Raw genomic sequence first — 22,714 nt, forward strand, 5'->3', positions numbered from 1 at the left:
CAACTCCGACTAAACGTTATAGAAACTCTTTATTATTAGACAAAAATAGACTCTTTTTTAGCCCCCTTTTCATGTGATCCCACTCTGATCTCTCTGCTCAGAGGGGAGGCAGAGGAGGGAGTGCCTTGCTCCCCACACTCTCCCCTCTCCCTGCCATGCTGGGACCTGCAGCTGGGTGGAGCTAGCAGGGCCCGTCTCCGCCAGCGCTGATGTTCTCGCGCAGGTAGGGCCATCCCCATCTCCTCCAGGCTCCACTGCTGATGCCTCCTCACCCTTCACACACCCATCTCTGCCATCTGCTCACATGCAAGGTCATCTCATGGGCCCGTCCACTTCGCTTAGCAGGCTGGGGGCGGGGAAGGAGAGCAGTGTCCCAGGCCGGTGTCCGCTCCCCGTTCCTAGGGGAGGGGCTGGATCCCGGGTCTCCTGGGTCCAGGCCAGGGGAAGTGAGGGCTGTGGGGTGCTGAGAGGGGCGCAGTGTTGACGTGGGCTCGGAGCTTGTGGCCTTCCTTCATTTTCTCTGGCCCAGCAGAACTTTGGTGATGAAGGTGACAATGGCGCCTGCAGGCTGATCTGGGTCAAGCTCTGCAAAGAGGTGACACACGTTCTCCCAGGGGCTTCCCGGCTTCTTGGCCACGAAACCAAAGATCCTGGGGGTACAAAGGCAGGGTGGGGAGGGCTCAGCATCCCTTCCACAGGGACTGCCACGCCAGGGTTGGGGAGGAAGGAGGTGTCTCGATGCCACGCCAGTGCCATGCCATGCCATGCCAGGGAGGGGCGACTGCACTCCCAGGGAGGCTTACTTGGAGGTGGTCCCGTCCGGGTTGGTCCATCTGCAGAAGGAGAAGAACTGTGAAGGGATGCACCCGGGGAATAGCTACCAACGGAAGAGCTGAGCTGGGGACTGGGGGGCGAAAGGGCTGGGAGGGAGAGGGTCACCTCCGGTCCTGAGGGTCAGTGCTGGCGAAGGTGATGCTGTTCACTGGATAATGGCGGCGAAAGAAGAGCCTGTGAGGAGGAGGGTGGGGAAAGTCACCCGGAAATCGGGGCCCCAGGGCCTGCGCCCCCCCGGGGGCTTGGCACGCACACTCACTTCCTCTGGTTGTCTGTCAGCGTGATGCCCTGGGCTGAGACCTTGAAGTGGACAATGGCTGGCGTGGCGCGGGGGCTGCAGCTCAGAGCTGCGGAGCTGGCCCGCGCCACCGCCTGGGGGCCTGTCAGCGACTCCGTCTCCACTGAGGTCAGGTAGAGCACGCTGCAGGCTGGGGGGGTGGGGGGTTGGAAGGAGCAGTGGCTCTGCTTGCCCCCAGGTCTATCTTCCCTCGGTCCCCCCACCCCACCAGCTCTCACACTTTCCCCAGCTAGCGCTGCTCGGGGGATGCATGTCACACAGGTAACCTGTTAAAAAGGCAGGTTCTGTGACTCCCCCAGATCCACAGTCAGAGGTGCTGGAAAGAGGCCTGAGAATCCGCGTTCTAACCAGCCCCCTCCCCGCAGAGCCTAGACTGAGGACTCCCTCTCCCACTGTGCCTACAGATGCAGGGCTCCCCCTGCCCTCATGGGTTAGACGCATCTGCCAGGGCCCACCCACCCACCTCAAGGCCTTTCAGTGCCCCATGTATCAGCAATGGCCCCCTTGGTGCCCAGGGGGAGGAAAGAGGGAGAGGCCCGTACCGGCGCCCTGACGCAGGAGGTCTGCCGCTGTGCTCATGTTGGTGGGCACTGGGGCCTCTGGGGCCTCCTCCAGAGGATCTGAGGGAAACGGGGGTCAGCGGGGAGTGGCAGTGCTGGGAGCTGGAGAGCACCCTCTGCCGTCCCCGAGGGAAGGCAGGCAGGCGGGAAGCCAGGGCCTGGGGAGTCTGCCTTTGGCTGCAGTGGGTGGGGAGAGGTGGGAGGACAGATGACCGGACACCCACCTTTGCTGGGAATGCGCAGGCAGCAGGGCAGGGACAGCGGGGAGATGGAGTGCTGGGAGACCAGGGCCGACAGGCTGCCTGCAGGGGAGAGGCGAGTGGGCTCTCGAGGCACCCGGAGATACTGGTGGTCTACCTCCTCCCTCCTGACGCCTCTTGGCCTCCCTGGACCAGCCCAGTGCAGCCTTCCCAGCCTCTGCTTCTCACCAAAGTAGGGCTCGCTGGGGCAGCCCTTGATCTTCACCCCTTTGGGCCCAGTCTCAATGAGAAAGTGGCGGACCAGCTGTTCCAAGGGGTCCCCTGAGCGGAGGGGAGGGGAGGGGAGAGGAAGGCTTCGTCAGATTCCAGGTTCTGCTTCTCGCCTGCTGGAATTCTTTCCCGAGCAGGAGAGGTCACTTGCTCCCTCTCCCCACTAAGAAGCGACATGGTCCACCCTGCCTTGTCCTGCCTCTGGTACCTCCCCACACCCCACTCCCCGTTCCCCTCACGTTTGGCCATTCTGTACCTTTCCAGGGCTGGGCGCTGGGTGGGGGCGTAGCCACCTTGAGAGCCAGCCCATAGGCTCCTTGGAATGAATGACTGTCCCTGATCAAGAAGGTCCCAGGGTCCTTGTCCTTCAGCAGGGCAATGGCTGGAGGAGGTGGGAGAAGTCTTCACAGCGGCCGACTGAGCCCCAAGGAGCCCCTCCGCTCTGCTGCCCAAGTTCCCCAGGCCTCTGGCCCTAACAGCTGCGGCGACAGCACCCGGGACGCCACTGGGGAGTCAGCGCACAGAGCGCTGACAGTGTTAGACCTCCTTGGGCCCGAAGCCCAGAATCACCAGCTAGAGAGAAGCTCGGCCTAGAGGGGGCCCGCTGAGACGGGGAAGAGGCACCCACTGGAAGGATGGGCTCCAAAGCCGAGCCAGAGCCCTGGGCGGGGGCCGGGGGGCGCAGGCTGGCTTCTCACCTTGGTCACGGGACAGGTGTGGCTTATACCAGAACTTGGACGTATCCTGGACAAACTTGACGTTGCTCTGGCTCTCTTGCATAGGGGGCTCTAGGACAGGGAGGGACTGAGCTTGGCCTCAGGGCTCCCCAGTCCCCATGCCATGCCCCTCCCTGGGAAAAAGGGTTCTCCCGAGGTGGCCCCAGCCACCTGAAGGCCTTTATACCTGGAGGTTGGGGGGCATTATCCGGGAGCAGAGGTGCAAAGGTGACATGGTGACTCATGCCTCTGGCTGGTGGTGATGCCTGCTCTGGGCCCCAGGGTCCTGGCTGTTGCCCAGGCCCCAGCAGGTGGCGTTTCTCGGGAAGTGGGGGCTGGGTGGGGCCATTGATGTCGTAAGATGCAGCCAGAGGGAAGGCAGGTACGGGTGAGCTCTGAGGTGGCTCTGGGCTGGCCACAAGCCAGGGCATCTGAGTAGGCACAGGGGTGAGGGGGGACCCGTCTGGGCTGTCCGGGGAGTCTCGAAGGCCCTGCCAGGGGGCGTGGCGGAGGCCGGGCAGGGTGGTGGGTACAGGGCCCCTCGGACTGGCGCTGTCCGAACGGCCCCCTGGGCTCCTCTCCTGAGGCCAGTCGTTGGGTGAGCTGGGCGGGGAGGCTGGGGAGAAGGGACCAGGGGCCGCAGGCTCAGGCCCACTTCTTGCTGGCAGCTCTGGAGATTTTTCAGCCCCTCCCTGGGAAGCAGGTGGCAAGGCCTCTCCGGGACTCAGTCTCTGAGTGGGCGCCAAGGTGGGGGACCTAGTGTCCTGCCGTCGGGCGCTGCGGGGTGGGAGGGCGGGTGGTTAGTAGAGCCGCAGAACCCCGTGAGAGCTGCCCCCATCCCAGGCTTCAGGGTCTGCCCGGACAAGGAGGCGCCTGAGCTGCCCAGCCCCTCTGGGTACCTCTCCTTGCCCTGGACTGGGCTGCTGGTGTGCAGGGGCGTGGAGGGACCGGACAGCTCAGAAGAGGCACTGCACTGGGCATCTCGGGGAGACCGAGGCAGGGTGCTGTGCCCGCTGGGGCCCTCCCTCCAGGACACTGGCTCCGGCGACTCTGCAGGGAAAGTGAGAGGAGAGGTTGTGAGCCAGGAAGAGCCCCTTCTGTCTGGCTTAGCTCTTTCTCACTCTGTGCCTTCCCCCACCATCTTCCAGAGCCCTCCTCTGCCCTGGGCACTCCCCATCCCAGTGCCCTCACCTGCAGATGCCAAGGGTCCTGCTGGGGCCAGGTGCCCGGGCAGCGGATACCTGTCCCCTCCCTCCTCTGCAGGGATCTCGTAGCTGAGGTTCCTGGATTGGGGGTAGGGCGGGCTGCCGGGGGAAATGGAGCCAGCCCGGGGGGAGTGGGCACCAGAGCTGGGATACCTTCTGCCCTCGCCTGGAGAGCCGCAGCTGTGAGGCGCCCGGCCATACGCTGGGCAGTAACTGGGAACCGCTCCTCCATAGCCGTATGTCACCAGGGCAGGGTACCCTGGATGCCCATACCTGCCTTCGGGGCACATGGCGTAGGAGCAGCCCTCATGCCCTTCCTCGCCTGCCTTGGGTGGCTTCAGGCAGCTGTAGTCAGGCACTGGGGCATGGTGGTGCCCGCAGGCAGGCACCAGCAGGGGCAGCGGGTGCCCAGGTCGCACCGGGTGCAGGAGGGGCTTGCCAGCCTCATTCGCCCACCCCTCTCCAGCCTCCCTCTCTAGGCGCAGCCCATAGAGGGCTGCCGTGGGCAGCGCTAGCTTCTCCTCACAGGCGGGGCATGAGCACAGGGCAGGCAGCCCAGGGTCCTCTAGGATCACCACCTCCCGGTAGCCTGGGGCGCGGTAGCCAAAGTCCCCGTTGGCCGGTTTCCCCAGCTCAGGCGGGTAGGGGTACGGCCCCTCGGACAGCGATCGGCAGAGGCGCCTCTTCTCCACGGAGGCCTCAGCATAGCCCTGTGGGGGCCCCTCGTAGGCCCCGTAGGCCAGCCGCCTCCTCTCCAGGGTCCCCTCTGGCCGGTAGTAGCCCCCATTGGGGACCCCGCAGGGCTCCCGGTAGCCCTGGCGGCAGGAGCAGTGGCGGCTGAGGCCAGGCCTGTGTCCCAAATACATTCCAAGGCGGGGGCCTCCACCCGCCGGGGGCTGCTCTTCATCATCGAGGATGGCCGTCTCACGCCCAGCTCCCCGGCCCCCAGCGGCCACTCCACAGCCCCCCAGGAGGCGCTCCAGCTCCTGCCGCTCAGCAGCTGTCGGGGGTGGCCGGCCAGGGGACTCAGCGGCTGGCTCGGTGGTCAGCGTGGATGAATGGCCAGAATCGCTGCTGACAGAGAGCAGCGGGGGCGGGGGCGGCTCCGGAGAGGGCGCCGGCGGGGTCTGGCGGGGGGCCCGCTGCACCTGGGCATAAGGACTGCCATCCAGGGGTCCCCGGGTATGGGTGACGGAGTCTGGATCCGGGAGGGAAGGCAAGCAGGCAACAGGGGGAGAGAGAGAAAGCGTGTGTGTTAACAGGGGACAGCGCAGGAGACTCCAGCTCAGGGGGTGTCTCTCGGGAGGGGTGTCTGCCTGGGGAGGGAAGAGTGTGCCCCCCAAAACTCCACCTCCTGCCACCCCATGCCCCACACACCGTCCACACTGTCCTCGTGGTGCAGGTTGAAGTTCTCGTAGGAGTCCCAGCGCACAGCAGGCTCTGCCGTGTTGTAGTCAACAGACACCGAGGGCTCGTTCCGTGGGGTGCTGCCTACGGAAGGGCACCCGGGGGTGAGGAGCAGGGAGGGATGACCCCCACCCCCACCCCCCGCCGGGGCCAGGCCTGGCTCTCACCTTTGATCTTCTCTGGGCTGGAGGAGAAGACGAACTCCACCGAGGCTTGGAAGGGGAACCTCTCGTCTGCAGGGAGTGGACCGTGAGGAGCCTGGCGCCCGCCCGCCCGCCCGCCCGCCCGCCTTCACCTGGGCTCCAGCCCCAACGGCACTTGTCTCCAACTCACCGGTCCAGGCCTCGTCCAGCTGGTCCTTGGGGAAGGTGAGCCGTGGTCCATGGATGGTACACGTGTGGAACTGGACTCGGAACACGAGGGTCCGGTCAGTCCCCCGGCTCCCCCTGTGATAGCACGTCACCTGGGTGAGGGGAGGGAGACCGGCGTTCAGGCCCTCGTGTCCACTCATGTCTTCTCAGTGCTTCCACCCTGGGGACTATCTGGCCACGGCTCTGCCTTGCCTGAACCCCAAGGTGACCTCCCCATCAGGAGGACGCCCTCTTTGCCCTCCCATCGGCCTCGAATCGATGGCTCACCAGAGACTGTGCAGCTGGCAGCTTACACCACCACCCCTCACCCCACCCCCAGGCCTCTCCCTGTCGCTAAGGCCCCCTCACCATGACATCGCCTTTCAGGAGGAGAGCTGGCTCCAGGCTGATGCAAAGCTGCTGGGGACCAGGGCCTGCAACATGACTGGGGAAGAGAGAGGGCAGAGGTGAATCAGGGGCACTTGGGTGCACGGGTGGCTGTGAAGAGTCAGGAGGGAGCTGGGAGATTGGAGACTGAGCACTGCCTTAGTGAGAGCCCTTTAAGCATCAGCTTCTGCATCTATAAAACGGATTCTGTGATGCTATTAGTTTGTGGGTGCAGTGGCTGGAGCTGGAGGCCCAGCTATCTGGGGAGGCTGGAGAAACAGGGACCCAGGGAGCAGGGAAGCAGGGGCCGGGGAACAGAGCACTCACTAGATTCCAGATGTGTAGACAAGCTGCATGGACTGGTAGATCTTGAGGAAGGGCTGGAAACCTGGAGGGGCACGAAGGAGAAGACACGTGAGGGGTGCTGAGTGGAGGGGGTGGGGGACAGCCCGCTCCCTGGAGTACATTCCAGGCAGACTCACCCGTGCCAGGTTCAAAGGCTGGCAGCATGGGCACGAGCACGTAGTGCAGGAAGAGAGGGCTGCTGTTCATTCTGATGGAACCGGACAGCAGACCACTGAAGTAGCTGATATACCTGGTGGGGGGATGTCAAGGAGGACGTAAGCCCCTTCCTCTGGAGACGCCCTGGTGTCATCTCAACTACGAACACCGCCCCAGCCACCTTCTCCTCGGCGCTTCCCTCCCATCTTCCAGCTCAACAGAGATTTCTTCCTTGCATCTAACCTCCATCCTTCTTGCTGCCTCTGAGGTTTTGTTCTTGCTGTTCCCTCTGTCTAGAATGCTCTTCCCCCAGATCTCTGCCTCACGTTATATAGCGGAGGGCCCTGACTGTCCTGTGAGTCTCCGTTCATCACGAGACTCAGCTTTGTTTTTTGTATAGATAGCACCTGTCATCATCCAAAACGACCTTGTCTCTTTATTCACAGGTTTATTGCCGTCTACCCCACTAGCATGTAAATAAGCCCCACGAGAGCAGGGACCCTGTGCTTGTTCCGCATTCTCAGCACTTGGCACAATCCCAGGCACACAGATGCATCTGTGCTCCATGCAGGTGTGCTGCATGAATGAGAGAACCTCGGCCTTCGTAGCCACGGAGGGAACTGCTCCTCTGGCCCATCCCCACCTAGGCTGCTCACCGGCGCTGGGACGGCTGCAGCTCTGAAGCCACCTTGTCCTCACAGAACTTCCGCATGGTAAGGGTAGCCAGCGCCTGGTCCGCCCTGGGGAGAGTGGGACCGGTGTGGGGGCTTAGGGGCTGGTCTCCAACCTGGTCTCCCATCCCTAAGCCCCAGGGGAGGGAAGAGAGGTGCGATTTCCCCCAAGTCTAGAGGAGGCCCAGGGTGGTGGTGAAGAGAACTAGAAACCCCACAGTCACTTTACTAGTTGTTGGACCTCAGGCAATTGTTCCCTGAGTTTTAGTTTCTTCCTCTGTAAAATGGGACAATAAGACCATGTTATGGGTTGAATTGTGTCCCCGCAAAAGATATGTACCTCAGAATGTGACCTTATTTGGAAATAGGGTCGTTGCAGATGTAATTAGTTATGATGTTATACTGGAGTAGGATGAGCCCTTAATCCAATATGATTGGTGTCCTTAGAAGAAGAGAAGAAGAGACACAGACACACACACACACAGGAAGAAGGCTATGTGACAACAAAGGCAGAGATTGGAGTGATGCATCTGCAAGCCAAGGAACACCAAGGATTGTCTGCCACCACCAAGAGCTAGGAAGAGGCCAGGAAGGTCTCTACCCAGAGTCTCAGTGGGAGTGTGGTCCTGCTGACACCTCAGATTTTAGACTTGTAGCTCCCAGAACTGAGACAAGAAGTTTCTGTTGTCTTAAGCCACTTAGTTTGTGGCACTTAGTTACAGCAGCCCTAGGAAAACTGTGGTGAAGTACAAGTGAGAAAAGGGAGGTGGAAAGGTCAAGTTTATAGTAAATGGCTCTTCTGAACACCGAGGTGGGCTTCAGAGGAGATGGGCTCGTGAAGGGCCAGCTGGAGGAAGGGTCACTGGGGAAGGGGGCACTCGGGGCTGGGGAGCCTTACCCTGCAGAGATTTTGCTGTAGTGCATGTAGGCAGAGACGATGACCCCGAGCTTGCCCTTGCTCCCCTAAGGACAAAGAGACAGGGATGCAGGGCTTACTGGGGGCCCTGGCTGAGGGCACCCCAGCCCTGCGAACCCACGCTCCCAGATCACCTTGCAGTACAGTACGACCACGTGCTGCGGGTCGGCACTGAGCCACGTCTCCATGGCTTTGCAGATGGAGCACAGCTTGTCCAGTGGGGGCGCGTGCAGCTCAGGCCAGCCAAAGTCCTGGACCTGAGGAGTGCAGGAGTGGGACTGGGGCTGGTGGCCACCAAAGAAGAGGTGGGTGGGGGTGGAAGAGGGACAGGCTGTAGGGGCCTGGAGACAAGGTCAGGGGCCTGCTGGCTGTGTCCATGACAGCTTCAACACTTTCCTCACCTGGACAATGGGTTGATACCTGCTGCACCAGGCTTTGGGGTGTCCCAAGTGACGTGTCATATGGGAAAGTGCTTCAGAGTGAAGTAGGTGGCAATTGCTACTATTAATACCGAGGAAGCAGGGGGTGATGGCTTTAATCCCCTCCTACCTTGGGGTTTAGGCGGGTCAGGTCATGTCTTTTCTCTGAAAGGTTGAAGAGCTGCAAGTAAAGTGGGGGCGTTAGGCGAAGTGACCCCAGGCAGCGAGGCGCGGTGATGCTTGGAGGTGGTATCACCCGCTGTGACCCTAAGGACAGGTCTTTCTCCAAAATGAGTAGGTCGCTAAGGCCCAGCCTAGCTCGTACAGCCCAGTCGGCGTTCCAGGTTTGCGCCCGGGCCCCGCCCACTCTGGGCTCCGCCTCCGAGGCGTGACGTCAGGGAGGGGCCAGGCCCATCCGGACCTCCCAGCCCTCTCGTTGGCTGACAGAGGCAGGTCCCGCCCCTCACCAGGTACTTGTCGCGGTGCTTGGATTGCAGCACGTGAGCCAGCTCGCGCAGGTGGCCCCGGTGTCGCTGCTCGTCGGGCCGCGCGGGGAAGGCGGCGGCCAGGATCCGCTCCGTCACGTAGGTGAGGTCCAAGTCCCAGCGGCGCTCCATGAGAGGATCCAGGCTGAAGCTCCTGGGGAGGAGGCGAAGCCTGTGTTAGGAACAGGGCGGAGAGTGGGGGTGGGGCGGGCACCGGAGGCTGGTGTTAAGGGTGTTTGGCTGACTACAGGTGAGGTCTCCTGGGTCCTGAGAGTGGGTGGGACCAGCTGGGGGGCGGGGCTGGCCTGGAGAGCTTTGTTGGGGGGCCCTGCTCTGGGCTGAGGTGTGGGGCCAGCGGAAGGGGCTCATATGGGACCACACCCCGCGCCCTCACTTACCTGGGCAGAGTGCTGCGTTGCTTTGAGTAGTTCAGAGACTTGGTGGATCCCTGGTGGATGAGATGAGACTTTGCACACGTCTTTTGTGCCCCTCACTCTGGGCTCCCCACTCCAGAGTTCCATGAACTTTTGCCTCAGAAGAAACCTAGGTCCTTAGTCCCAGAGCTACCTGCTTCCACCCCCCTCCTCCAGCATCACCTTACCAGGTGCTCTATGCGCCTCACAGGGGCCGTGTTTCTCCGCTAGAGGGAGATGGGGGAGGAAAAGGGAGTGGTTAGGGAAGGGGCAAGGACCAGCCGGTGTCCCTGTGAGGGATGTACTGGGCGGGGGGGGTGTCCTAGCCCCCAGCAGGCCCAAGAGGACGAGAGCAGAGGGCTCAAATTTTTCCCCACTGCCTCAGGATGACCACTATCCACAGCAGTCCATTCAAGGTAACCTCCTGGGGGCCCTCTCTGTGGCCACCAGATCTCTGGACACCGCCGCAGCCAGGTTCCTTGCCTCGGTCACCCCATCCCAGAGCATACTCACCAGCTCCGTGGGAGGCACGGCCTGACAGGACGAAGTCACCTGGAAGGAGACGGGAGAGAGGAGCTGAGTTGCTGGTGAAATGGGCTTTCCCGGGCTTAAGGATGGGGCCACCCCTCAGCTTCAGCAAGAAGGTGGAGGGGCTGTCAGCAGATGGGCACAGGCTGCAACTGAGGTTCCTCTATTTAAGGGAGCCTCCCCTCTGGCCTCTCGGTCCCCCACCCCTGGGCCCCCCACTTGTTACTCTTGGCTTCCAGCCCCCTGCCCACACAGACCCCCATTCATCCAGCTGCAGGGCAGGAGTTATATATAGAGCCATGCAGGCAGGCCACGGCCAGGGACGGACACTGGCCTCTTTCACTGGGAGACCCCGCCCCCGGGCACACAGCTCCCCAAAGCCAGCTCCAAGGCCCTAGGACCCCTCACACTGCAGGAGGAGGACCGGGGCACCTCCCCAGAGATGCGGCTGTCTCAGGTTCCCAGTGGACAGTGGGTGCTATCTACACCTTGCACCTTCTGCCCAGCCTTTCCAGGGCCCAGGACAAGACCCACTCAGGCATCCTGAGGACCCTTCCCCAGAAGGAAGGCACAGCCCATCCGGCTGCCAGTCTCCGAAATCCTGCTCTGACACCCACCCACCCCACCCTTCCTCCTCCTCATTCTCCTCCTCTTCCCCACCCCCCCCATCCACTCGCCAGCTGCAGCCTGGGCACGGCACCAAGACAAGCGCCAAACGCAGCTGTCTGCGCTGCCTGGGCCAGCCCTCCAGGGGGTGGAGTAGGGTGGTTCTTAAAGGGCCCAGTACAGTACCCTCTCCCACCCAGCAGGGGTTCCCCAATGATGAGAAGGGTGGAGGGTTGATGCCAGTGTGGTTGGAGAAGCCTGTTTCACAGGAGGAAGGGACCCCAGTCCCCCTCCCCACAGCAGGTACCCACCTTTGCTTCACATTTTCTGTGTGTCGCCACCTTGCACACTAGAGGGGATGGAGGGGAGGAGAGGGGTTAGCAGGGGCCCACTGGGGCAGTGGAAGGGGTGGCCCTCTCCCATCTCCCCAGGCCCTGGAACTAGACCTTGGGACTTCCAGGACTCCGGCTGTACTGAGCTGGCTGGAGTGGGGGAGCAGGGGCAGAGTTCAAGGGAAGCGCATGGCAGTGGTGCACTACTGCCCAGGCCAGGGAAGGAGGGAGCCAGGGGTAATGTTCTAGGGTGGGTGCGGGTGAAGAGGAAGCAAGGGAGGAAAGCCTCCAGTCTCAGGTGAGGTGGGAAGGTGATTTAGAGTACTGGGTCTCCTGGGGTGCTGGGGGAGCAAGGGCTGTTTGGAGGGGACGCAGTTCCTCTTGGCTCCCATGTGGCCCAGCCCAGGGGCAGCACATGCAGTACGGGTTCTGTTCTGGGGCCTGCCTGCTGGGGTTGTGCAACCCAGTGGTGCTGGGTGACGCTCGCAGAGTCACAGCATAGGGCAGGGCGCCTCACCTCGGCACGAGACGCCTGTCCCATCGATGGTCACCTTACACACTGCACAGACTGGTGGTTTCTTCCGGAAAACCTTCTCCCGGAAGCTGTGTGGCTCAGCTTTCCTAGGCTAGGTGGAGGGACAGACAGACAGAGGTGTCAGTTCCCACGGGCCCATCTCCAGGACCGGGCTGGGGCCTGAGCACTGCACAGTTTCTCTCTTCTTCCATCCCGATAAAGCCCTCAAACTCGTAGAACGCACTTGGCCTCAGCTGTTTCCGGGCAGTTGTAGGGCTTGTCCTAGACAGTGCGTAGAACCTGGCCCCTTGCGTCACCCTAGCTGGGTCAGCTCCTCCCCAAGGGATCACTTAGGCCCCTCACGTGGCCCTGGTGTGTGATACCCTTGCGGTCACTGCCACCCAAGCCCTAGAGCTTCCGTCCTGGTGTGGGGGGATAGCGCTCCCTGACTCCGCTATGAAGGCAACCTGTTTCTCCTCCCATCTTGCCCTCCCCAGCTGGAGGCTTCGGTAGAGAGTGAGCAGGGAGGGGGTCAGACATGAATGTACGGTGTCAGTCACACAGCGCCCAGACTGACCCGGCAGGAGGGCCTCAGCCAGGCCTGCTCCCCTGGTCCCTCTGTCCCAGTCCTCCAGGCGGTGGACACGCCCTCCTCCCCCTACTGTCAGAACAACATGTTTACTCATTGTGCACCCAGGCGGCAGGCAGCAGTTGTGTAAGGAGGGGGCGGTAATGCTCAGAGGGAGAGGCAGATGGAAGCATGACTTGGAAATATTTCGCTGCCTTACTGCTCCGGGATGTAGTAAGCGCCCCGTCACTTGAGGAGGTTCAAGTGGGATTCCAGCGTTGGAGAGGGAGAGGGTGGAGCAGATGCTCTTGGGCCCCTCCCCACCCAGAGTGCAGTGAGCGAGGAGGCTGGGATGTCCCCTATGGCCCAGGCCTACCTTGTCCCATCCCTCCCATCCTCTGGGGACCATTTGCTTCCTTGCCTCTTCTCTCTTCTACCTATTTTTCTCCTCCTCTGGCGTTCAAGTTTCTGCCTCCCTCCCCCATAGTATTGTCTCATGTTGCCCTGAGATGCTTCTTTTGGGGTGAGGCTGAGAAAATGTGGGGAAAGGCAGTGATGGGGCCTCCAGGCCCCTCAGCCTGGGGATGCAGGCAGCACCTCTGGTCTCTTGGCTGTCCCTGAAGCTTCTGGATTAAACCCAACTTGAACTCTTCTGGGCTGGACCAACTCTGCCAGACCCACTAGGAAACCTGGGTGCATTTTGGCATTAATGGCACACACAGATGATATCAGTGGAAAGCAAATCAACCCCCCCTTGTCTAAAGCACTCCTGAGACCTGGCTGCCTCCCTCCCTTCCTTCCTTCGCCACCCCCATCCCATCTCCCTCAAACTTCTCAGCTTAGGGACGTCCTCTCTGGGGTTCCAGAATAGTACCCAGGAAGGTCCTACAATGATGTATACCTGCCTGGGTGCAGGGCTGGCCTGGGCTAGGGCAGGGCATGTGTCAGGGGAGCTGAAAGGGACACCAGGTTTTGCTCTAACCCGAACGTCTGCTGCTCACGTCACAGCCAGCCCTGGCCACTCCAAAGGGATAGAGTAACAAGGGGATGCGAGGGGATGCGGGACAAGGGGAGAAGGCTGAGGAAGCCGAAACTGGGAAGGGGGGCTGGCCTGAGTCCTGGCCCCCTCCCCCACTGCCCACACCTCCACCCCTGCCCCTCCTCTGCCCAGCCAATGGGCACTCCTACCCTGTTGGTGGCCCGGCTGCTGTCCCTCCTCCCCAGGGCTCTGAGCAGCCTCTCCACTGGGCCGCTGGACTTCATGGTGTCCGGCTGCCTGGGGTGCTGGCCGTGGGGCCCGAACAATGCTGGGGCCTGGCCCGGGGCTTCCTGGAAGCGGCCTGGCGGAGGCAGCCACTTCCCCTGGGTGGAGAGTAGGCTGTCTGGCTGGTGTGAGGAGAAGCCCAGCCCTGGAAGTGGAGGGGAGTGCAGGCGGGAAGGGGGCAGGTCGCTGCTCCAGGAAGTGGGGGCGGGTGGGGGGGGAGGAAGTGGGGGAGGCCAGGAGATCAGATTCCCAGGATCTACCCTGCTGGGAGTGTCAGCCCAGGATCTTTTGCCCCCAACCCACCCTGCTCTGGAGCTGCCCCATGCCCAGGGATCTGCCCTATCCAGGGATCTGTGGGATCCTGAGATCCAGCCCCCAGTGGGGCGGGGCAGGGGCGGGGTGGGAATTTAGGTCTCAGGGCAGGGCTCAAGGGCCAGCGGGGAACACCGCGTCCCAGCCAGGCCAGCCTCCCGGCCTGAACTCTCAGGCTCTCTGGGGACTTCTGGTGGGGGGAGTGGGAGCTGGGAATTGCGACCCCAGCCAGCTCAGGAGTGAAGTGCATCCTGAGGGTCAGGGAAAATGGGACTGAGGGCCAGCTTCCTGCCTCAGTTTCACCAGTTGTGAAGAAATAGGAAAAGGAGAACGTGCACTGGCCCCCTGCCCCCACCATCTACACTGGAAGGTCAAATTCCAGCCAGAGTCTGCTCTGCGCACAGGAGCGAGCCATTCTCCTGCCCCAGCCCGAGGCATTTGGGGCCCTTCTCCTGAGAGCTCCCCAGCTGCTCTGCTCCTGACACAGTTCCCTACTCACCTATTCTCTGGCTTGTTTCTCTCAGGTTCCTAGCTATTTTGAGCCTTGCCACCCCAGGCTCTAGGTCTGGGCTCCCCCCGCCCCCACCCCCCGAGCCTGAACGCTACCTTCATGGCTCTCCCAGCTCCGCTCTCCTTCCTCAGCAGCTGTCCCAGGGCCCGAGGACTGGACAGGAGGCCCCCCTCCCAACACATACTCCACGCCCCTCCACGGGCCTCCTGCCTCCCTCCTGGGAATGCGGCCAGCTTCCTGTCCCGGAAGTTAAGGGAAGGAGGTGGATTGGGGCCTTGGAAAGGATGGGGGGGGGGGGAGTAATCTTCGGAAAGTATAAGGGGTTAATAGCCTAGGGGTCCTCAGCCCCAAGCCTTGGACAGCAGCTCCCCAGAGCAGTCCAGTGGAACAGTCCAGTGGCTTGAAAGAATGTGCAAATGTGCGTGGCCCGCCCCCATTTGCAGCGTATTTACTGAATGTCCCAGGGCTCTGGAAGCTCCCCCAGCTCTGGCTTCTCCCACCAGGTCCTTAACCTTCCCTCTCCCTCCCTCGAGCCCATCTGGGTTGGTCTAACCCTGCCGCTGCCGGGATGAGCCCACTCAGGACACTTCCTTGGGCTGCCTGGACTGGGTCTACCCTGAGGCTTCTCCCTTGAAGCTCTAATCCTCCTTCCAGGTCAGGAAGTCTGCCCCCAGGGTACCTTAGTCAGAGGGAGGCCTAGCCTGTAACTGGAGAGGGGCACTGGCTCTGCAACACACTCCCACCCCACCAGCCCTGGCTGGGTCCCAGGACATTCCAGGCCCCTGGCCAGTGTGGGCAACCGGGCCTGGCCTGGTCCAGTCCCCAGCCCTGCTGGGAGCAGGAGAGGTGCTGTGGTAGTGGTAGCATGGCCCTTCTCCCCTCCTATTACAGTTACCCTGACCAGGACCCCTCCAGCAGGCTTCTCTCTACTCCTGCTGCCTCCCGAGAGGCTGAAAGTCCCCTCACCTGGCAACAGGTCCCCAAACCTTCTCTGACCCTCACTCTTGTCCTCGTGGGTGGCTCACTAGCCCCCGTGTTGGGTGGCCAGGGAAGCATGGCCTTGAGTCCCTCCCCACCTGTGGAGCACTTCTGAAGTGAGATGGGATGGGAGAGCGCTGAGCCTTCAGGCAGTGCTGAGAGGAGAAGCAGCTCGCTGGGGGCAGGCCTGGGAAGGCCAGGCCAGACCCCTGGGACCCTCACCCTCCTCCTGCCTGGAACTTTACAGAGCCCGTCAGTCTCTCCCCGAGCCTGGCCCCCTCTTACTCCCAAGCCCTGGGTTTGTTTGGATAAACCCCTCCACCCAACACTCCCCCTTCCTGGAAATAGCTGTGGTTGGATGAGCGGCTGGGAGCCCAGCTGCGAGGAGGGGTGAGGCCCAGGGAAGGAGACAGGGAGGGAAGGCGGGGTGTGCGAGTGTGCCCAGGGTGACCTGGAGAATTGACGGTGGAAGCCGAATCTGCCTCGGTTTCCCCAGATGTGAAGTAAAATAGCAAAACCCTGACTCGCACTCTCCCCGGCCAGTTCCCGCCCAGGTCCCCGGCCTGCGGGGGCGGCGCGAGCGCGTGCGTGGCGGGACGGAGCGGCGGCGTGTGCGCCCGGGACCCGCGAAGGCGAGACTGCCGGGCTGGGGAGTGACCGCGGGCCGGCCCCGCCCCCTGGTCACCTTTCCGGCCTTCGGGCCCCGCCCGCTGCCGCCCCCGGCCCCGCGGCTCCCGGCTCCCGGCCCTTGGCCCAGCGCGCCGGCCCCGCTCCCCGCGCCCACTCGCCCCCCCGGTGGTCCCGCGCCCCCTGGCGACCGCCCCCGGCACTGTCCGCCGGGCCGTGACGCACAGGCCGCCGCCCTCCCGCCCGGCGCAGCGCGGCCACTCACCTGCGGGGGGCGCCCGGCGGGGCGGGGGCGCGGTGGGGCGGGGCAGCAGCAGGGGGAGCCCCCGGGCCAGCCCATCTCGCCCGGGCCCGCGCCGAGCGGACGCGGAGGAGGCGGAGGAGACGGGGCGGGCGCGCTGCGCTCGCCCCCGCCGCTCCCTGCGCCGCCCTCTCCTCCCTCCCGCGGGCTCCTCTCCCTCCCTCTCTCCCTCCTTCCCGGGCTCCAATCCCCACGTGCCGCCCGCTCCCCGCCCCTCGTCCTTCTCCTTCTCCCTCTTCTCCTCCCCACCTTCTCTGGCGAACCCACGCGCCCAGGAGCTGAGAAGGAGGCATGCGGGGACTGGCAGAGACCCTCGGAGACCGGAAGAGACAGAAATGCGGGGAGAGATTTTGAGAGAGGTGGACACGGAGAACACAGGGACAGGAAAATCTCAAAGAGTCCGGAAGAGACTGACCCAGAGGGACACAGGCAAAAAAACTTACGAGCCAAACAGACGCAGAAGAAAAGGTGGACACAGGTCCAGAAGGCACTAGAAACAAGGGTGCAGAGGACTGCCTCGGCCTCTCTCAGTCCGGCCCCTCCACAGGAATGCATTTGGGAGTGGACCTGACCCCGAAATCAGGGGCCACCTGCGGCCTGGCCTAGTGGGGCTAGCGCCACCTACCCACCGGGGCTTCAAACGAAGGCATCTGGTATCACTTATGTCCCAAGTCGCTGGACGCACTCCTCTGGTCCTCTGCCACGGGAGACTTCTCGAGTGCCACCTAGTCTCCCCCAAAGGACTCACAGCTGAGGACCTTCAGGTCAAGTTCAACCTCCCAACCCCACGCCTAAGCCGCTCCAGTCAACCCAAACATCGCCCCGCTTTGGACCTGGACTGTCATTCCTGTTCCCTAGGATAATTCTATTAAAGTCTTCCTCTCATTTAACTCAAGTTCCAGGCTTCCCAGTGGACATGGAAATTTATTCTGTGGTCTAATCTCATTCACTTCTTTTGCAGTGTCTGGATCTGGTACTGGATAGGAATTTCCTGGAGTTGAGTTAATGGGCTGTGGGGCTGGTTTGAGTTGTGCCACCCTGGAGGGGAAGGTAGAGGGAAAGGATGTCTTTCTAGAAGTTCAATCGATCTATTCCCATTCCCAGGTTCCCCAATGTTCTTTAGCAGTGAGCACTTCCTGAAACTTTCTCCCTTCCTCACCCTCCCCACTGGATTTTCCATGATGAAAACTGGCGGGGGAGGGGGGCAGGCGGATTCTGAGGAGCCGGTGCCCAGGCCTCAATGCCCAATGCCTGCTTAAGGCAGCCAGTATCCCCAGCACTAAGGCCTTCTATCCCTCCCTGTCTCCTCTCTCAGCTGGGTATTTTCTGTGCTCATCTAGCCTTTGGCAAAGGCTGAGAAGTCTGGTTCTGATTACGAGGGAGTGAGGCACCTGATTCTAATCTGGTGGCAGGGAAGAGGCTGGGAAGCTGCAGATGGTGACAATGCAGGTCCCCCAGAGACTGGCATTTGGGAGGGGTAGGTGTGGCTGGGACCGGGGAGCCTTGATCTTACTGCTCTTGACTGAGTTGGTGTCCAACAGGCAGAGATTAGAGCGGCAGGAGTCACTGGGATCTGGAGGAAGAGCTGGGGGATTGGAATGGAGCGGGGGAGGGAAGAGGTAGGGAGGCACTGGGAGAAGGTGAGAGGCCAGAGTCTGGAGAAGGCCAGAGGAGAGAGGAGAACCACAGGGATCAGAGGCTACTGGCGAAGGGGCAGGGCTGAAGGTCATTCTGTGTATTTTGGCAAGATTTGATTATGTAATCGAGATAGCCAAGATATGAAAATTCACTCACTTCTTTGGAGCCTAAGTCTACCTCTTTTAAAAATCTTGCTCTTTCCAGAGTTCATTAGGGTCTTTGGCTGGGCCCTGGGATGCACGCCAAAGGGTAGGTTTTAGAGGTACCAAAGGAGAGACTGGGACCCAGAGAAAACGTACTTGACTGGATCCCAGAACGATGGGAGGGCTAGAGCCTCACACTCATGCTGGTATTGCTGCCCCTAAGAGGAAATTTTTTTTTTTTTTTTTGGCCACACCGCCCGGCTGCGGGATCTTAGTTCCCTGACCAGGGATCAAACCCGGCCCCTCGGCAGTGAAAGCCCCGAGTCCTAACCACTGGACTGTCAGGGAATTCTCGCTAAGAGGAACTTCTGAGGTTCCAAGGAATTGGGGGAGGGTCGTAAGATGGGTAGCTGCACTTCCAGCGCAGACTTGATTCCTGCTCTCAATGTGGGGACAGGGGAAGTGGGCTGCAGGGGGGAAGCTGATGAGGAAGGTTGAGAGTGAGAAAAGATAGAAGGTGGCTTGGAGGGGGTGAAATTATAATGGGTGGCACGTGGCACAAAGGGCCAGGCAGGCATCCTGACTACCAGCTCGGAGCAGAGGGAACTTTAGAAAGGAAGGGGAAAGGGAGGAGAAAACCAGGATCGTGTTAGTGAAGGTGAAACAAGTTGAGGAACACTCTCTGACCCTTCATGCAGGTTTTCTTACCTTAACTACGCAGGGGGCAGCCCATCCTGGCACGGAAGGCTGAACCCCCTCTTCCCTGGTCTGGGGTGATCCCATGCCTGTGACGGAGTGTGCTCAGATCCTGGGGGTGGGGGACTATAGGAGGAGAGCATTGAGGGAGTAGGCTGGTCTGGCTGGAAGAGGTCAGGGGAACTTCAGGGGAGGGTTTGGGCTCTGGGAACCAGGAAGAGTGGGGGAAGGGGAAGAGCTGTCTCCAGAGGCAGATCTCCTAGCTGAGGACAGAGGATATATTGTCCAACTGGGAGGTTGCTGCAGCTGCGCGGGGAGCTGCACAGCTCGCCTCTTCCAAACTCTTTCTTTTTGCTGAGGCTGGGGGGTGAGGGAAGGCAAGTCTTCCCTCCACACTTGTGGCCCTGGGGGCTACAATGGTTGCTGAGAAACAGGGTTTTATTTGAGAAATAATGCTTCCCAGGAGCAGATGTGTAGCTCTCCCACTTCCTGAGAAACCAGATGCTGTGAGCTCGCTTAGCGCTCGAGGTGACGCCCTCAGCACTAACTGGGACCCTGCCTTGGGATCCAGAGCCTAGTGTTTGACTCTGTTTAGAAGAAACTAGGCCATGTGGATTGGAATACACGAGGGACCCGACCAGACTGAAGTTGATGCCAAACCTGCAGCCTCTGGTCGCTCAAGATTTACGTAGGTTGACAGGGCTGACCCATCCTGGGACCCGTTTCCACGGTTGGGCTTCTGAAAGAGTCCACACATTCTTATGACTGAGGATGGGGGCCATACCGGTGCCTACCTTTCCCTTGAACTTAAGAGTACCCTGTTGGGCCATAGTACAGGGAGTTTTCCTCCCTGCCTTTTCTGTGCACAACCAACATGAACCTCTTTCAGGTCAGCCTTTCCCAGCTTCATCCTTCTTTCCATCATCATTTACCCAGACGTCAGTATTACACAGTGAGGGGAGTGGCTTGAAATGAAGGCTTTGGAGGATGTGACTGAGGCTGCTGCCTGCGGTGGAGCTGCAGTATGCAAGCGCTGCCTTGTAGGCTGTAGGTACAGGCAGGCTGGGCCGGAGCTTTTCCTCCCTACCCACAGGGATCACAGCACACCAAGCCACTTATCGCTCAACTTCAAAGTCAACGCGCCAGCAATAAACTACAAGAGCAGCTGCTGCTGCAGTCGGCCCAGGAAAGCCACCTGTCACTGTGCTTCCATCTCCTTACACCTCCCGCCCCACACTTCCTCTTGGCTCCAAGTCCCCAAAATTGTCGACTGAGGTTTCCGTGGCTTTCTGTGCTCCACCCCCTTGTGACCTTAAGGATTCTCTGCCACTGTTCTAACCTCTTTCCTGCCTTGTAACAATGAACAGTCTGTCCCTAGCTGTTTGGAAAATCCCCAGTCTGTGCATTATCTGTGCATTAGAAGTGGCCTCAGCTGTAACCCAGACCGTTGTGCCACCCTGTCAACCGTAACTCCACTCTGTGTGGTGTAGCCTAGGACAGCAGACACATCACCTCTCCAGCCTGAAGGGTGGAGGTTTGTGGAGACACCACCTCCAGGACATGAGGATTTATCCCTAGAGTTCCCGCTTAATCTTATAACTAAAATAAACAGTACAGGAAATGGAACACAGATACTCTCAAGTATTAAAGGTAAACACCAGGTAAAAATGGAGGGGAGCTGATGCAAATTCCAAGTTCTGGGGCCTCAATCAACAGATTCCTCTTGTAGTCCCACCCTCCACCTGCATAAAATGGTATTCAGTACTGAGAAGGAACTTCAGAAAGGTGTGTGTGTGTGTGTAGAGCAGACTATCAACAGGGAGTCGAATAAAAAACGCAGAATGTGGCACGCACGCCAAGACACTTAAGCATTAAAGTGAACTTTAAAGATCAGATTTATTTGGAGAAAACAAAAAACCCCACAACCTAAAGGATGGGATTTTACATCTCAAGACATCTCCCAGGTATTAAGTCTACAGATTACAAATCATTTTCATAGAAGATATTTTTGTACAAATTTTACATGTATTGAGGAGCGGGTCATAAATCCCTGTTTGTTTTAACAGGGTGGCAGGGTAGAGGAATGGGGGAAAAAAACAGCTTTTTGGACACATCTATTTGGAAGGAGCAGACATGAAGAGGGCAAACCCTACTTTTTCATCATCTATAGCAAATGGTTAAAAAAAAATACCCTCTCAACCTTGGGTATCTCTAAAAGCCACTTCCTAGCTACTACCCACTCCAAGCCCATTATTTAAAGTTACTTCACTTGGTATGTCTTTCATGTCCACTGGGTAAATGATTCATTATGCTCACCGCTGCAGCACTCATAAACCAACACCCCTGCACGGCTGTAAAGGGTCTAACCCAGGACTGATGCGAGAAGAGGCCAAGATGTCTTTTCTCTGCAGGTACCAGTATTGCCTGTAAGGACACCATCTGTTGAGCTGACAGTACCAAGGTGCACATAAAAGCAGGCAAGTAAAGCTACTGTGTTGCAAGAGAAGCCAGGACCTTGTGAAATTATTGTTCTCCATTATCATTTATTCTCTCAAGGGGATGCTAAAAAAACAGAACCAAAAAAACCACACATTGGTCTCAGCCACATTATAAATCCAAACATTCGTGTGGGATTTCACTTGGAAAGAAGGAAACTTTTGTTTTTTAAAAAGCCCCTCAAACCCCAATCAAGGTTGTAAGAAAGGCTCCCAATTTAACCACCCTCGCTCACCACCTAAGACTGGTAATTCTAAAGTTTTCTGAGGTGTAAAAGGGGTCAAAGCAGCAGGAGCACGAATGGCTGGAGGGAAGGAGTGTCAAAACATGAAGGAGCCAAGATTTGCTTGAGAAAAAGCAGTGATGATTCCTCACTGGACAGCTCCCAGGGGCTCTAGAGAATGCTTAGGAAGTCAAGTATGTGACTTAAGTAGAATCTGCCTGTGGGAAGGTTAACAGGAAAGAGTAGCATGAGGAACATAAGACGATGACAAGAGTCTACATTTTTAAAGCTTTAAGATTTCAACAGAATGTGGATATATCTGAACTTTCAGAAGGGATAGTGTTTAAGAAAGGGTGAAACCAGGACACATAAAAGACCTGGGAATTCCCACAACCCCTAAGTGCTTCCTGCTCCAGGAGGTAAACGATTATGTGTTTATTGGAGGTCATACCATTTTCCCTGTTACTGGTGCAAAATAATTCATCAAATCCCCAAGCTTCTTTTCAAACCACGATTTCCCCATGTACTTTGGTCACCAAACAGTCCTGTTCTTCAGTGGCCTGTAGACTCACTCCCACCTACCCCCCTGGGGGGCACAAATGAAGGAACTCCCCCTTAGGCTGGCCCCAGTAACTCAGAATTAAATAAGAGGTGGGGCTGGCAGCCTCCTGGAGACTAAAACAACATCAGAGACTAAACCTACCTTGCCAAGAATGGAGAATTTATTCAGATACTGTTTGCGAATTCATGTATGCCACAACAGGATAAGAATTAAAGGTAGAAACCTCACACTCTTCCCATACCTGCCTACTGCCCAACTAGATTCCAGACACTGCATCACTATCACTGCCATCTTGCTAAACGGAGGCCCCTAGGCACTAATCACACAGGCAACTGCACGTGTCATAAAAATGCACCACAACTTTAAACTTACAGCATTAAAAGCTGTACGTCTCTCTCTGGCTACATTGGTGATTCTCCAGTTAGTTCAATATTTTAAAGGCTGCAGCAGCATGCAAAAGAATTTCATTTCGTTTCTTTTTTAAAAAAAAAAAAGTTAAGAAAGGTCTCCAGGAGATGGTGAGTTTTATTTTGTCTTGTCTGGATAGAGGTGTGATTTGCTCTCGAATGTTCCAGGGTGGTGAGAGACTAGGAGAAAGCACAGAATGCAGAGGTCTATTCGGTGTAATCTTCTCCCTCATTTTCATCTTCACCATCAACGGCAAGAGCAGCATACTTGCTTGCAGAACTGAACTTCTGTAATAGACAAGATCGATAAGAACAAGCAGCAATGTCTATTTCCAACCACCCTGTTTGCAGCCCCAAATGTACAGGATTTCAATGG

At 59.1% G+C, this 22,714-nt stretch overlaps 2 protein-coding genes across 12 annotated transcripts in view; both read right to left on the reverse strand.

Moving 5' to 3' along the window:
• Window positions 1–10: 10 nt before the first annotated feature.
• Window positions 11–16,282, reverse strand: TNS2 (tensin 2). 8 transcript variants are annotated; one of them, XM_057556797.1, is made up of 30 exons: window positions 16,138–16,227; window positions 13,369–13,542; window positions 11,616–11,724; window positions 11,078–11,115; window positions 10,146–10,184; window positions 9,821–9,859; window positions 9,618–9,667; window positions 9,202–9,391; window positions 8,865–8,915; window positions 8,450–8,572; window positions 8,298–8,362; window positions 7,385–7,468; window positions 6,710–6,822; window positions 6,555–6,615; window positions 6,210–6,285; window positions 5,824–5,953; window positions 5,658–5,723; window positions 5,461–5,574; window positions 4,070–5,281; window positions 3,778–3,928; window positions 3,066–3,655; window positions 2,861–2,950; window positions 2,419–2,544; window positions 2,121–2,213; window positions 1,917–1,994; window positions 1,675–1,752; window positions 1,094–1,262; window positions 940–1,008; window positions 804–833; window positions 11–650 (listed from the first exon to the last, which is right to left on the reverse strand). In XM_057556797.1, exons 1-30 carry the CDS (start codon window positions 16,210–16,212, stop codon window positions 512–514), a joined length of 4,422 nt encoding a protein of 1,473 aa, XP_057412780.1. In that variant the 5' UTR covers window positions 16,213–16,227; the 3' UTR covers window positions 11–511. The 8 variants fall into 8 exon arrangements, 7 of the variants coding, with proteins under 7 accessions (XP_057412780.1, XP_057412779.1, XP_007179477.2 ...); XM_057556796.1 differs by lacking the exon at window positions 16,138–16,227 and adding an exon at window positions 14,363–14,409; XM_007179415.2 differs by lacking the exon at window positions 16,138–16,227 and adding an exon at window positions 14,363–14,408 and having other exon boundaries at window positions 9,202–9,373.
• A 4,245-nt stretch (window positions 16,283–20,527) lies between these two features.
• Window positions 20,528–22,714, reverse strand: part of EIF4B (eukaryotic translation initiation factor 4B) — a 28,011-nt gene continuing 25,824 nt past the window's right edge. For all 4 annotated transcript variants that reach the window (XM_007179414.3, XM_007179413.3, XM_007179412.3 and 1 more), the window contains exon 15: window positions 20,528–22,626. In XM_007179414.3, coding sequence (XP_007179476.2) covers window positions 22,546–22,626 — 81 coding nt within the window. In that variant the 3' untranslated portion in view covers window positions 20,528–22,545. The remainder of the gene's footprint in view (window positions 22,627–22,714) is intronic.

Source organism: Balaenoptera acutorostrata, chromosome 11 (genome assembly GCF_949987535.1).
Source record: "Balaenoptera acutorostrata chromosome 11, mBalAcu1.1, whole genome shotgun sequence".
Taxonomy (NCBI): domain Eukaryota; kingdom Metazoa; phylum Chordata; class Mammalia; order Artiodactyla; family Balaenopteridae; genus Balaenoptera; species Balaenoptera acutorostrata.